Genomic DNA, 16,112 nt, shown 5'->3' with positions numbered 1-16,112 from the left:
TTGATTTAGGCACAGTAAAATAGACGGAGGAATCGACAACTAGCACCCCCAGTTAGGTGATGCCAAGTGTTTAAGCAAGTCCATACGGCCAATCACATGTGCGAAGATGGCACAAATGCGGCCCCCACTTGAAGCTAAGAGCATCCAATATCATTCCTAATAACTTATGCTGTCGTTCATATCTAAATGGTGGTTGACCATATCTCAAAACTGGGACATTCACACGCTTAAAAGTAAAATATTGGAAGAGTTTTTTTGTGCATTTACTACTAACCCCCAAGTTGTACAGTATGCCCTAAATATGTTCAAGTATTGCTGTGCGAGAGACTTGGCTGCCCCCATTGTTGCGCCCCGGACACACACTGTTATGTCATCAGCATATAATAGCACGTTGACTCCATCAAGCTGATGGACATCCATCAGCATGAGTTTGAATAGCAATGGGCTTAGAACAGCACCCTGAGGCACCCCCGCAGATAATGGCAGGGGGTCCGACAGAACTCCATTGACTCTCACGCGAGCAGTGCGAGATGTCAAATAGGCATGCAGCCAACGTGCCATTGCACCACCAATTCCAGCAATTGCCAACTTATAAAGCAGACCATCTACCCAGACCTTATCAAATGCCGATTGCAAATCTCTATACACGACCAAACACGCCTCAGAGGCAACTTGAGCCGACTGAATATGTTTCTCCCACAACCACAAGTTCAAACAAAATAATGAAAGATGAAGGCTACCTGTGTTTACTAATTGGCGTTTTAACTGCTGATGAGGCGCAGCCGACCAAAGAGGATTGGCTGCTGCCCGCTGTTGCTTTGCAGCCTGTTCATTCCTGGCCCTGGAGGCTGGGTCCAGGGACAGAGGGACTCAGGGTCAATTGATAAATAGGAATGGTATTAGAATAGAAGTGTCGGCACTGAAGAAATAGGCCCATGGCCTATTGCCAATTCTTGAATTTTTCGCGACTTGATTCACAAGGGATCCGGCCTTTGGAACCCGATATTTCCATAACTGACGATTGATTGAGATAGCTTCTGGACTTATTGCCTGGTCCGTAATTTGCTAGGCATTTAAGACTGAACATATGCTCCTCTTGAAAACGCAATCGAGTGGGGGGTGGAAAGAAACGCACGACAACGAATTAAAGTTAATTATATTGATCGTGATGGTTTCGAGCTGCGTCGCCTCAATCGCACCCCGAAGCAGCGGCAAACTTCCCGAGAACGTCAAGAGTGTTGGAGCGCTGCCGCTGCACCGCACGCGGTTAACAAGAAGTGAATGGGGCCCGCTCCTCGCTCGCGTCACAGCTCAGTGACCCTCGGAGTCGGTGTAGGCCACCATCAGAGGCGTTAAGGTCGGGGCCCTGATCATTCCCTGTTTTTAATTAATTAAATTAATTACCTTTTTGTTGGAATGGTGAGTGTGGGAGGCCTTTAAAAAAATAAAAAGAAGTGAATGCCTGCAATTAATGAATATAGATTGTAGAATATTGGCATTGATCTTAGTTAACTGAAGAATAATGCCAGGAACATAGTTCTGGAAGCTATATATAAATTAATCATTTATGTGATATAACGCAGAACATTCACTTTTACAGTTCACGAGTGGGACAAGCATTAATGACCACAATGTGTGGGTTGACTAAATTAACTGAAAGTAGAGTGCCGACCGGCATGGCACTCCAAATCCGTGCAATGCGACCCACCTCTACCGCAGTAGACTTGCATCGAGTTCCACAGACGACGCAGACAGCAGCAGTCAACGTAGTCGGCCTCCTGCGCGCCGTCGGGTGCCAGCGGCTCCATGGAGTGCCACCTCGCTGACGGAGTTGACCGAGGGACTAGCCGCTCTCCATCCTTACGCGAAGATCCAAATACACAGATACAGAGCGATCCGTACATGCGTTGCAGTAGAGTGTAGAGGAGATCGTCATGCGGTGATAGTTGGTGATGAACTGGGCCGGCAGGGCCGGCTGCCAGGGCTGAAATCTCGAGGTTGCGGGATAACCTCTATATGGCGAAATTAAGTGGGCACAGGTAAGCACGTCAATGGAGACAATACCGTCGGAAATTAATTCAAGTTTGGACAAGGAGAACATTGTGATCACTCATTGCTTAAAATAAAATGAATGACAGCAGTTTTCAACAGCTCCTGCACAGCTTCGTCTAGTCTAGTCTGTTCTTAACATAGCATAACATAGTGATGTCGGCGCTGAAGTGTAGGCCTGATGTGGCCTGTCGCCGATTCTTTTCCTTTTCGTGCCTTGTTCATAGAAGATCTAAAATCGTGTCATTTGACCGGATCTTTTCATGACTGACGATAGTTTGAAGTAGCTACTAGACTTCCACCGGGTTCGATAAGGAAGGTGTTCATACTCGGAGCGTCAACGATGCTATCAGGGAGGCTGTTCCACATGTCGGTGACTCGAAGCGAGAAGAAATATTGTTGCATGGATGTGTTACAACGCAGTTTTTTTAGTTTATAGCCGTGGCCCCTGGTGTTGGTTCTTATTTCAAATTCTAGTAATCCTTCTGGGACCTTGTATAAGCTATGCTTGTGTATAGTAATTTTCAAGTTTATCTATTCAGCCATCCAAGCCTAGTATATGTTATAGTGCTATATAGGTAATTTCCTCAGTTGCAAAAAATATAAGCAGACTTATAAAACAAAACTCACTAAAGTTTGCTATCTCACATGATCGGTCACCGCTCAACAGGGATTGGGCGTACCCGACGGCCAATTTTACCCCTTGTTCTCCTCCCGTACGCTAATGCTCACCTTCCGATGTATAATGGGATTGGAATTTGGAATACAGGGATTTATAACCATTACGCTTGAACTGTAAAACATAGAGTGACTAGACTAATTAATTCCAATCTGAAGCGCTACAAGACTCAAATATCCTAAGATAAAATTTGCTAATAATAAGAAATACGACTTAGCTTACCACGAAAATTCTTGGAGTTGACATTGCACTATTGACTATACTATTCGGGCAACTCGTCAACGAAATTATGCTTGCTCGAAGTCAGTGTTCAGAATGACCTAGCAGTGATGCAGTTTTGCCGGCAGTAGCGAAACAGTGCGATGTATTGACGGTAAGCTCATAGATAACAGCGGGGTAACTCGTCCGTCCTGATGCGATCATGGCGCCGAACTTCACAAAATGAATATAATATTGCAGCAGGCGATTTACTTATAACGCCTTGGGACATTGTGTGTCATACGAACCGAAGTCATATGAGCTATAATTCTCCCAGTGTGCTGGTCTGAATTGTCATATTAAAAATGAAGTATGTAAAGGGTTTTGGCAGGATGGCCCAGTGGTTACAGTTTAGAGTACCTACATCGGAGCGGCAGTCAGGCGGCAGATAGGGGGTGGATCTGGCGGAGAACAAGAGAAGCGGGGCCGAAGATCAGCACTCTTCAGAGCCCTTGTGATACCTTTCCTTGAATACTGCTGCTAGATCTGGATCTTGTTCACAATCGGCGCAGAGCGGCAACTGGAAGGGGTCCAGCAAACCTTTATTTCCAGGATAATAGGGGTAGAGGAGTTGAACTACTGGGAGAGGTTAGTGTGCATGGGTCTGCACTCAATGCAGGAGACGTGAGAGGTATGTCATTCTGAACACATGGAAAATAATAACCGGAATGGCTCCAAACTTTTAGAGGAGACCTTCAGGATTGAAACATACCATAACGAGAGAAGGGGGAGTCTAGACTGAGCAAGATTCCCCACTATATACGTAACAGACCCGCGGTCAGATTTCAACCCCTGCTGGAAGGATTTCTTTCCGTGGCAGGAGGAATATTTAACGTCCTATCAAGAATCTAAGAGTAGGTTAATTCATCATGGGGACCTTCAAGAGACGACCGGGCGTATTAATGGGCACAATCCCTGATCGTCCGCCCCTGCACCGCTACCAGCGACGAGAAGCAAGCAACAGCATCTTGCATCATCTGGCCCAAATGAGCGATAGTCAGTGGCGATCCATTATTATCATGATTATTATTATATACGAGAATAATATATACTATCTCAAAAATATGTATATTTAATATATATTTTACATATATAATTCCCGTATAATATCTTTATTATTAATAACTTTTATAAATACAGGAATAGCTCTGATGATAAATGACTAAGACGAGACAAAGCAGTTAGTTCTATATATGACTTCCAACAAACTTGTGTTTTCAATTGCAGATAACCGAAAAATCCAAGATGCCCTACGGCCTCAAATTTGAATATATTTCGAATGATTGCCCTGGGGAATGCGCATCTCGACACTGAGTTAAGACGAGTATTAGTAGTATTATAGTATGCCAGCGCTTCGCACCGGTAGTATTAGTAGTACCGGTAGTAGTATTATACGCACCGGTAGTAGTATTATAGATAGTATGCTAGCCTATCAAGCTACTTCGCACCGGAGGTCAAAATGTTGCATCGCCAGCGAGGCGGAAGGTCTCAATTATTCAAAATCTCAAATTAATCATCGCCCACAAAGGGCGGAAGGTTTCAATTGTCCAGCCCGCTGAAGCTGGCTCGAAAGAAGCAGCGTTAGCATCTGAAAGAGACGAAATGACAAGGAGGGACAGGTGAAAAGCAACAGAAACGAAGACACTCGAACAAGAGGTCGCTTTCACGGGACGTCGGCCGCCCGCACGAGAGAGACAGAGAAGGGAAATGTAAAGAATCCTACCTACATAATAACTTAACCCCACAACCGATACCTGCAGTCAGACACCGCAAGCTCAGCGGTGGGGCGCTCAGGAACAATCACCCTAGGAGCGCGAAATCCCATAGGACTTCTGACGAGCACAGACACGCGTCAGAAGTCCCCCCTGAGGGGAAGTTAAGACGAGGATAGAGTATAATTGCAAAATTAAAATTTTATTCATTTTAATATTCCAAACATACATGACTACGTATAGGGCAAAGATCGAAGAATCAATGCAACTTGAAATTCCCGTGTCTATTATTAAACTTGAATGATATAACTTCCCACATAGTCAATGACCGAAAAAAAATCATCAACAGACAAACTACAGAACATGTTCACTTTATAAAATTAACAAATAAAAATAGTAACATTTACATAACCTTTATATCTACCTCATTTTAAATACAAAGAGTAACAAGTAAACAACACTGCAGAACATGGTTTGGCCACACTAATCACAGTCGGATTATCACAATAGGAAGAATTGCCGAAAACAATCGGGTAATCGTAACTCAGGTAGAGGAGCTGTCAAAGAGTGCGCTAGTAGAGAAGTCGTTCATCGACGAGCAAATTTTAGTGGAATGTATTAAATGGAATTCATACACGAAGTGTGATACCTGGTGCGGACATAACAGAGCAGCAGGTTTAGTTAGTTCCGCTAAGTATGAGTGAGGTAAAGTACAGTGAGCACGGTGAACAGTTCTGTGATGGCGGGTTGATGTTGCAGAGCGGGAATGTATCAGTTCACAGGGTTGGTTAAGGTTACAAAGGTCAGCCCGATAATATAAAGCCACATTAAACAATGAGATCGAGTACAAATTTGGATTAAAAGCGCATTCGCGAAACACAGTATAGTGAAATGATACACTGCACTCTAAATCATTGAACNCCTGTCTCTTATACACATCTAGATGTGTATAAGAGACAGCTATAAGACACACACGTCGTACAACATGTCACGGCATCCCACACTCTAAGACACACACGTCGTCCAACATGTCACGGCATCCCACACTCTAAGACACACACGTCGTCCAACATGTCACGGCATCCCACACTCCAAGGAGCACATGTAGCGAGGGCTCAGTAGCCGGGATGAGGCAGGTCTGCGTTCACCCAGTCGAGGACCATCTTGTCATGCCAGACGTACTCCCCACGGGGAGAGGCCACGTTGGGGGGCAGCAGGGCTAGGTATGTGGGGCACACTGCCCCCCGCTCGGCGGTGAATACTCCCTGACATTCCAAGACACAATATTAGGGGGAATTCAAACGATACAGGTCATTGACACAATTATAACTGTTTTTAAATCAGTACAGAAAGATAAACTTATTTATTGACAGATAAATGTATGTAGGTATAATATATACAGATAAATGAGTTACCCAAGGATAGGTATTCTGATGTGCAATATAAAGGTCTTGACGAGGTTTCATTGCTTTTATGTACACAGTTCATTAAAGTACACATTTCAATTAGAAACGCGATTCAATTATTCCATTAGGTGCCCGTTTTAATTAGGTACATACCTGTTTCAATTCAGTACACGTTTTAATTAAAAACATGATTCAATGATTCAATTAGGTACCCATTTCATTTAGGTATGTATATGCCCAAGTTAACTAGGTACCCGTTTCAATTATGCACAGGTTTCAATTATGTACACGATTCAATTGGGTACACGTTCAAATAAAGCACAATAAGCAAAACGTTTTCTGCCAAACAGTAAACAAACATCAATAAAAAGTTATTTAACTACAAAAAATTGCTTGATGTACCGTGTTCGCTGTCATGTCTGTCTTGACATAGCCAGGATGGCAGTGGTTGACAACGATGTCCTCCCGCGGGTCTTGGTCCAGCATGCGCTGCTGGATCCTGGTCAGCGCAGACACCCCCACCTTGCTGGCCATGTAAGGTCTATATTTCACGTCCCGCCATCCCAGCTGCACGTGCTTATTCTCAGCAACAGCTCTGCATTGGAAAGGTCTACAATGACGCAATGCAAACTTATGCAACCTAGCAATGTCAGCATTATAGGGCAAGGTGAGGTTATGTAGGTGGGTAGATATCATAACTATTACATCCACATCCGGGGGTGTTTGAACATTACGGTACCTCAAGTCCTCAATACCTTCCACATCTGGGGGTGTTTAAGCATTACCCCAATACCTCCCACATCTTAGGGGAGTTTTAAATATTACTCTAATACCTCTATCGTCAGAGGTGTTTAAACATCACCCCAATACATCCCACATCTAGGGGTGTTTATATAATTATTGCAATAATTTCTTGATTTCTTCAACCCACTTGACAAAGTCGCGCATGATGTTGTCAAGTTGTTCCACCGTGAGCGCCGGGTCAGCAAGTTGCCGGCGGAGTTCCTCACCGTTCACCCAAGAGAGATGCCCAACAGCCGATGACACATTCACCACACTGTTGATTTTAATTGATAAAATTATTTCCAAAACATTTAACAGCGAAATAAAATGACATTATTTTCAAAGGTCACTTAAAAATAATTTCTCACCAAGAGAAATGATTCAAGAATGTTCTAAAAATTGGCTAGGTATGTTCTCCACTGAATGCCTACATCAAATGATTATTAGTACCGTAAGACACAAGCTTACAACGTGGTTTGTAGCACAAATTGATATTAATAAAATATTTAAAGATATATTGACAAGGGTTTTTGGTAGTGTTACCAGGTTGGTTTGTATTCTCCGGTTAAATTTGGATCGTCCGAGGATAACTTGATCTAAAGCTTAAATTTGTTTAAGGTTTTGAGCTTGAATTTTGACTTGAGGGAAAATACATACAGCTGGATATGAACATGACAAAATTAATCAACTGAAAAACGAGGAGCACATAAATTAAGAATAATTGCATGTTTACAAAATGATACAAGCCAGGGCTGAGGGTAATAAATGATCAAAACTTATTCATAACAAATCATAACAAAAGTAAAAGCCAAATCTACTCTTTTTACTAATTTTGTTATTTCATGTTAAAAATATTTTTCCTATTAGTACTAATTAAAAACATCAGTAGTTTTACCAAGTACGTAGATAATTAATAATTAATAAAAATAATTTTAATTCAATTACAGATTTGAAATAAAACTGTACAGTAGTTTTATTTCTACTATATAACAACTTGATTACATTTTTATCCTGTAGAAAAGAAATAGGTACCTTGAAGCTGATAGAATAGGTAGTAATCAAGTTCATGCATTTATGGAATCAGTGATGCAGCAAGAATTTATCACTGGCATAACTTATGCTTATCATCCAATGTCATTAAGTTCCTATTGCTCAATGCCAACACCTGCAAATCTTAATACTTAAATTATTACCAAGTCCAAATTTCAAAGAATCACAAACCGAGCATGGGGCCGGAGGAGAGGGAAGAGAGCATTGCAAACAGCTCGCAGCCCAAAGTAGTTGACTCGCACAGTGTGCTCGGCCTGCACCTCAATTGGTTCAGGAGCATCATCCTGTACAGAATGTGAAGCTTCAATCCACACATAGAAAGAGGGTGTTGCCAATACACTCTGCTTAAAAATCAGTAAACAATTATCACTCATTAGCTTTAATAAAATTAGCTATATATAAATTGAGTTGAAATTACATTTGAAATTCTGTGATACATGACTTACCCTGTATGCAATAGCAGCATTGTTGACAAGAACATCAAGACCGCCATGTTCCTTCTTGAGAAATGTGGCAAAAGTTTCAATGCTGGAGGCATCATCAACATCAACGGGATGAAATCGAGGCTTGAGACCAGACTTGGCAAGGTCCTGCACTGCCTTGGTGCCTCGCTCAACACTGCGAGCTGTCAGGTAGACAATGGACTCGCTGCCAACTGCTTCACACAGAGCCTTGACAGTGGCCAGGCCTATGCCTTTATTGGCACCAGTGACCTGAACAGAGAAATTTGGGTATGAACTAGTAAGCAAGTGCAAGAATCCATATTCAACACAAGTGAATAATATTCAAACTTCAATCTATTTTAGGAAAATTTTAAATTCTTCAAATCAAAACAGCAATAAAATTTGGGAGCAATGACATTTGAACATCTTTCTTTGAGCAATTTTTCAATTTTCTATTGAAAAAAACCAAAATGAAATTTTGTAATTAACTATAAACAATAAATTGTTCAATACTGAGGTTTGCATTATTTAGAAGTGATAAATCATCCTGTAAAATAATCTCCTATGGACAATTCACAAAAAGTAGTAGGTACGGTACAAGAATCAGCAACAGGCCACATCACCAATAATTCACCATCAGGCCTATTCTTCAGTGCCAACTTCACTAGTACCGCTATCATCGGCGCTATGCTACGAAGTATGAATGAGAAAAAAATGCCCTTTCACTCAGTCTCAGTCCAAGCCCATTTTACTTGTTACTACTTCCTAGGGCAATTGACTAATTTCTTCATTGAAAATCACAAAAATTTTGAAATTTTTGCTCATAGCTATATTAAAAAAATACCAATGAAACGGTTTTTTTTTTTAAAAATTTCAGGAAAATTCTGCCCATTATTCCTAATTGGGTGACACTGTGACAAAGAGGGCCTTTCCAGAAGAAAGGCCTCATGGCAGTTGGAATTGGCCATATTTATGAGTGTTTTTGTCCAATTCATTGGTGGCTTCTGCATAATTTTCCAGCTAGGATTACACTGCCACAGAGTAGCCACTAGCCCATTCCATTAAATTGGTCGAAAACCCACCTATCCCATGAACGACATAAAAAAATCTAAGCTAAAGGTCAATCTCACCCATTGTTACATCCCTTGGATTTGGGGCATGGTGACTCTGAGTCTGAAGAGAAGAACGACATTTCAGAGTCAGGCCTTTGCAACGGCCATCAGCCACGCATCACATAGGTATTCATTTGTTAGTAGAAAAGAGGAAGAAAGGGAGACTATAAACAGCAAGGAGAAGGAAATCAAGAGGAAATTCAAATTGTTTATTATTGCTATATTTCAGATTTTGCCCTGTGTAAAGATCACTAATACTACAATAATGGCTTCGCCCTTCACGCAGGATAAGCGAGGCACGAAATAATTCCGGAGACTGGAAGCAGTCAGCTGAGCGCGATAATAATAGTGATTCACTTTTTTCAAACTGAAAATGCCTAGCACTTTATCGAGCCCGATGGAAGTCTAGTAGCTATTTCAAACTATCGTAAGTTTGGAAAATATCCGGTCATAGGACCTGTTTTTAGATCTCGTGTGAAAAAGTCACGAAAAGCACAAGGATCGGCGACAGGCCGCATCCTGCAACAGCTGGCCTACTATTCGTTAGCGCCGACAACCATGGTTGAACCATGACGACAAGTCGACAACAGTCACATACTCACATCACTATATGATAATAATAGGAAATACAACTTAGCTCACCACGAAAATTCTTGGAGTTGACATTGCACTATACTATTCGGGTAACTCGTCAACGAAATTATTCTTGCTCGATATCCGTGTCCAGACTGATGCAGCTTTGCCGAGCAACCGGAGCAGCGCAACAATCATTGCAATGCGATCTATCGGGCTCGAAAGGATGACGTCACGGCACCGAATTGCCAGATGCATTGTGGGATCGGCCGCCATATTTGTAGCAGGGTCTAGCTTTCGCCTACGTGTTAAATCTACTGCGATCGTCTCTTTTTGAAGTTTTTGCTTGAAGATGGGACGCTACTGCACCGTTGTAGGATGTACCAGTCGTTCTCACGGCCATTTAAACAGAAAACTATACAATGGAATGCGTTTATTCAGTTTACTAGCCGTGAATGCCGTGTATATCGTATCAGTTTATGGCTCCTACTGATATACGTATCGTATATCAGTTTACCAGCCATGAATATTTATTATATACGATACTATACATTTTCCAGGGACAAAATCTGTTACTTGCCTTTAGATAAGGTACATAAGTAAGAATAAAACGTAATAATATTTACAGATCAGATAACATTGTTAAGATCCATTATCCTGCAGCGATGATTGTGTTGTTGCAGTTGGCTGGTTTGTTGGCAGATTAAAATGATTCGCTTTGTTCTATAACATCAAATATTTCGAGTTCTTCGCATTGCCTTTCAATTTCAATATAAATTGGTTTTGCAAAATGTCGAGGTTTCTGGTGAATTGGTGTGTTGTTGGTCAGTTCTGTGGTCTGAGGTGTCACATGAGCGCGTCCAATATCGGGATCGGTATTACTATATGAACCGTCCGAACCCTAGTTACCTGGTAAGCATTGATAAATTTCTATCCTTTTCCTGTTCAAAAAGGTGAAAAGGAATTTCATTTTCAATTCTTAGAAGGTTTCATTCATCAGCATCATTATCTTCGTCCAGTTGTACTACCAAACTAATTCTACCAAGTACATCGCCTTTCTTGATTCGTTGAAGTTTCGTTTCTCCATCACCTGTACCCATCTATCCACAAATTGTTTGTGCGCTTCAAGCGTCTTGTATGCCTTGAATTCTTGCGAGGTGTATTGGCTGACCACCAAACACCAAATAGTTTAGTAAATCACCGTGTTAAACGGGAGGCAGGCCTGCAAAATCTGTACATCACGGCTCTGCCGGTACTTCGTTGGCATCAACATCGTTAATGTTGAACAATTTTCTTAAATATCGGTCTCTCACTGAAGGGAAGAGTTATTGACAGCAGCCTAATCCTTTCTACTTTGTTCTTTCTATCTCCATGGCTACGAAAACGTCTAAATGTGTAGGAACGAGAGAGTAAGCGGAGGCGCCAGTATGATACAAAGATGGCGGCGTAGCAACGCGGCTAACGTGGATACGCGGGAGCTTGGCGAGCCCGATTGAAGATAAGCGCATAGATAATTGCGAGGTCACTCGTCAGTACCAAGATTGGTGCAAGAGGCAGGCGGCAGATGGAGTGGATTTGACAGGGCGTTCAAAACGAGAGAGGCGGATACCAAGAGAGTTGCGGGTTCGATCACAGTTTTGGGCCACAGTTTCTGGTCAGAAATCAGAATCAGCGAGAAGGCCGGGCGCCGGGCGGCCAAGAGAAGCAAAATTTGGAAAGGTGAGGTGCTTGTTAGTGACCCAAACAAGCTGTGAATATTCTGCAATGTTAAGAATCGGCGACAGGCCTACGGCCATTAAAACGCTGAAACTGTTCTTCTCACTATTATTTTTATTGTTATTATAACTATCGTTATTGCTATTATTATATTTATTAATAATAGCTATAATAATAATAATAATAATAATAAGAATATTTTCTACCATTATTGTTATTATCAATGATTTACATAAGGTGAGGATCTCGTGCGTTTAAAACAATTCTTTATCAAGCAGCGGATGCGATTGGAGATGAGGCTGTTCCACAGCATGACTTTGACTGATAGAAGTCTTCTCTGTTCGAATGTCAGCCTTATTCTGCATTCCACATCCTATGTGTTGTGAAATTATGTTAAGTTGTTCATTTTTCATTAGCTGTAAATGTTATCATCCAAGTTCTATTTAGTGCCTACGCCTATATTTGTAAATAATAAGGTAATCATACAAGAATAATATTACGAAAAATAGAACAATATGAACTCCGATAGGATTTATTGAAATTCGTATGATAATTATTATGGATAGCATGGAGCGAACGAGTAAACTAAGGTTACACTATTAAGCTAACAATAACATCGGTAAATCTAGCGGGAATTTTTCTTTATTTGAGTAATGGTCTAACTTCCTCTTTAGGTAGGAGTAGCATTACGACGAATAGGACTTTAGTCGGCGTGGGCAAGGAAAAGTTGAATAAAAATATTGATATTTACACTTCCTTCTATCACTGACCAACGCATAATGCGGCAATCAAAATTAATTTTCATTCATTATTATAAAAATTCAGATAGAGAAAGGATCAAATACAATTTAATTTAAACATGCTAAAACGATTTCAAATTTCTTTTCTCAATATTTATGAGGTTTCGTTCATTTTATCGACTATTTACCATCGATTCAGGCCTTTCTTGCACACGAAGTGAATCATTTGAATTTTACGAGATTTTATTACACACCTGCTACCACTATGAAGTTAAGCATTTCCTCAAAGGTTTTAAATAATTTAGTAAAGAGAAATGAACGTTGCGCCGCATGGGCTAACTATTAAAAGCTGGTAGGCATGTTGGCTCTGAGCTCTCATACGAAACGGTGCGCTAGAGTTTACTATTACATACACGATCAGCAGTTGCATGATCTTTGCTTTTATATATAGCTGAGAGAATCAACTTTCATCGGACCACTTGCAGTTCCACTAGTAGTTTGAAGACCAAACCATGAGTAACCAATACTAACTATCTGTCCATGGCTGATCAGATCAGATGGCATCATGTCTTCTTGCCTAAGTTGCCTTCAGTTTTGCGCATGACTTCGTGATGAGAGGTGTGCTAGGGTTGCGCGGCCGTCGCCAGAACTGGCTTTGAGAGAGAAAATCTTACTAGGTTGATGAACTTTCTACACGATGCGACGTGTTGCCTCGTTGATCTATTTATCAAAAATGAGTTCAGCGAACTCTGCCTCTAGAATGCAAAGCCATTTAGTTTACATCAATTTATCGAAATATTGTGCTGTTCAATGCGAATAGGCTAATGTGTTTTCCTGGATTATGGGACTAAGACAGTAGGTGTTGACATGAAGAGTGGCTTGTATACCACTGGAACGTCCAAGTATTTAGCGATTAGTGTCAGGTTAACGAAAATGCTTTAGTTCAACGTTTAATTGCTCGCCTGAGATCAGTGAGATGACTTGCCAGATCGTGGTTACGGTACTGCACATCACAATTTTGAATTAAAAAAAAGAATAGGCTTCTGCATTCGGTATTTCATACCATGCATAACGTAAAATTTCATAAAGAGAAAACTCGATAGTTTGGAAATTATTTTGGTTCTGGAGGAGTTTTTTTCCGCTTCGTTTGCATGATAATAGTTCGATAACTCGGTTACCTGTGTTGCACGCGTTTTTGGACGATGAACTAGGAAAGATTTGTCGGACTGTATTCACGTTACTGTTACCTACCTAGTTCTCTTATCTCGATAAGTCCTGGGTCAATGCTTGAGTAAACGTGGCAATTTCTATTACTAATTCCCCTTTCTCATGTGTGCTGAACTTTGTTCGTTCTATAGTAAAATTTAATCTAAAATGTAATAATTTTAATCGTGTCTAATTTTTGAGTAAACTTGGTTCAATACGATCGTTTGTTTATACATTGTATTTTATATCATATTTAATTGTTTATACATCGTTTGTTTATAAATTGTATATAAAATTGTACGTACGACATGGACGTCAGTGATGCAATTGAACGTAAGTTACGTAAGAAAGCAAGGTTGTTAAGGTTCATTTCAAATACTGTCCCTGTCATATATCCAACTTTAACTGAAACAATAGGGAAATTTAAAAAGACCAAATCGTTGAAGAATTGCCGTGGACCGAGATGTGTGGATCACGTTCTGATCGTGACGTGTTTCCCAATATCTGTCATTATGTCATGTTTAACATGTTAAACTTTTCTGTATTTCTCAACTTTATTCCCATCCGGATACAGTTATTTAATATTTATCTACATTGTATTTTTTTAATCGAGGTAATACACAATTTTACGTCGGTTTTAACTTTTATACGTCTCGAGTCTGACGGAATTCAAACTCGGGGGCCTCGTGGAGTGACATCTTCGGACTTGTTTTTTTTTTACTGTACTCAAAAACTCTCTTTTGTATTCTGAATGAGCATTAGGAAACAATTGAGTACCTATCTCATCTCAATTGAGTATCCTTTGTTACCGCGCGGTGGTAAGAAGGGTAGCCCAACTGCCCACCGCGCATGGCCCATGTTACCAAAGTTACACGGCATTGCCCTAATCACCACCGCGAGCAAAGTTACGGCGTGGCCCAACTCACCACCGCCACCAAAGTTACGGCATGGCGCAACTCATCACCGCCACCCAAAGTTATGGTTAAATTTACAAACGCGATCAAAGTCACGACATGGCCAAACTTCTCACCGAAACAAAATATATGATAAACAACATTGCAGAGTTGGCCGCCGTTGGTGACGTCATATCAGCCCCCAGATGCATCTCGGAGGTCAATGACTCCCGGAGCAGCGAACTGCAGTGCCCGGGCCTGTGCTTGCGAGGCGCTTTATGTTATTTCTACCTGACCTTTGCTGCATATGCCGACAGCCAGTATGGAATTCTAGAGAGGTATTAAATTAACCAGTGCACAAAAAACTGCACATAGTATTTTGTAAAGGCCATCACACAGCCAATCACAGTCTGGAGTGGATGACAGCACAATCAATCACAGATTGAAGATGGACATGCATCCGCCCAGAATTGACAGAAACTTTATGCACTATCCTAGAATTCCATAGTGGCCAACATCTGTTACTGTGTGAACACTATGCTATTCCTACCGGGATCCTGGTTTAGCGCTTTTCTAACAATGCTGACATACGAGTCGTCTTATTCGCGATGCTATTATTACCTGGATTGTATGTTGGCACTTTACTGTCCTAAGTAGGAGGTTTGCTGCGCAAGTCTACACATGCAAAAAGGCACGCAGAATGATATCCGTAGACGCGCTAAAAAACATTTTTTTGCCCATGTTGACGCACTCTTCATCTGCTATTCCTACCTCAACTGCGTAAGTGATTGCGAGGGAAAATATACGAATCTCTTTATGGGATTTCGTTCAGATTGAACGTTCGTTTATCCGCATTCGTCGTTAAATGTGATGATTAGTGTTCGAAATGCTATTCAAATAGCAGGAAAAGAGTTAGTTTTGTGTAAACGACGTTACTAATGCCTGATTAAAATGTGACATGAAAATTTATGTTGCGTTGAATGTAAATTAGGTATGTTCATCATGTTGTATTTTGATGATTTGATGAAAGCGTATGAACACAGCTGTGTGTTGCCAACTGATCTAAGCTCAAATATATTTTATGAAGTCGCAATCCAATGCATAATTAAGCTATGGCGTATGAAGTATGATATTGCTATGGCTACAAAAATATTCCATTGAAGTTGTATATCAATGGATAATACGAGTAGGGCTTTTGAAGTATGATATTGCGTTTAAAAGTATATTTATTCTAATGGTTCATTTAGTGGAAACGTAGCTCACACTCGGCAGCAAACTGCACTGCTGACTTTGCTGGTGACACACTTACCGTCGAGGTGTTGGACCGCTCGTTTGCTGTGTAAAACCGGGTCAAATTCAACCGTCCCTTCCGAGGACTGTATCAACAGCTTGGTCAAATTCAACCGTCCCTTTCGGGGACTGTATCAACAGCTTGGTCAAATTCAACCGTCCCTTTCGAGGACTGTATCAACCGCTCAGTCAAATTTAACCG

General features: G+C 41.0%; 1 protein-coding gene across 1 annotated transcript; it reads right to left on the bottom strand.

Annotated features, from left to right (window-relative positions):
- Positions 1 to 5,664: 5,664 nt before the first annotated feature.
- LOC108670469 (carbonyl reductase [NADPH] 3-like) lies at positions 5,665 to 10,272 on the bottom strand. The gene is made up of 6 exons (XM_018157947.1): positions 10,135 to 10,272; positions 8,384 to 8,650; positions 8,109 to 8,221; positions 7,036 to 7,161; positions 6,507 to 6,699; positions 5,665 to 5,963 (listed from the first exon to the last, which is right to left on the bottom strand). Exons 1-6 carry the CDS (start codon positions 10,156 to 10,158, stop codon positions 5,814 to 5,816), a joined length of 873 nt encoding a protein of 290 aa, XP_018013436.1. The 5' UTR covers positions 10,159 to 10,272; the 3' UTR covers positions 5,665 to 5,813.
- Positions 10,273 to 16,112: the final 5,840 nt, after the last annotated feature.

The sequence above is a fragment of the Hyalella azteca genome, unplaced genomic scaffold (genome assembly GCF_000764305.2).
Source record: "Hyalella azteca isolate HAZT.00-mixed unplaced genomic scaffold, Hazt_2.0.2 contig1310, whole genome shotgun sequence".
Classification (NCBI taxonomy): Eukaryota; Metazoa; Arthropoda; class Malacostraca; order Amphipoda; family Hyalellidae; genus Hyalella; species Hyalella azteca.
The sequence above is the reverse complement of the archived record's forward strand: the minus strand, read 5'-3'. Positions and strand labels throughout refer to the sequence as shown.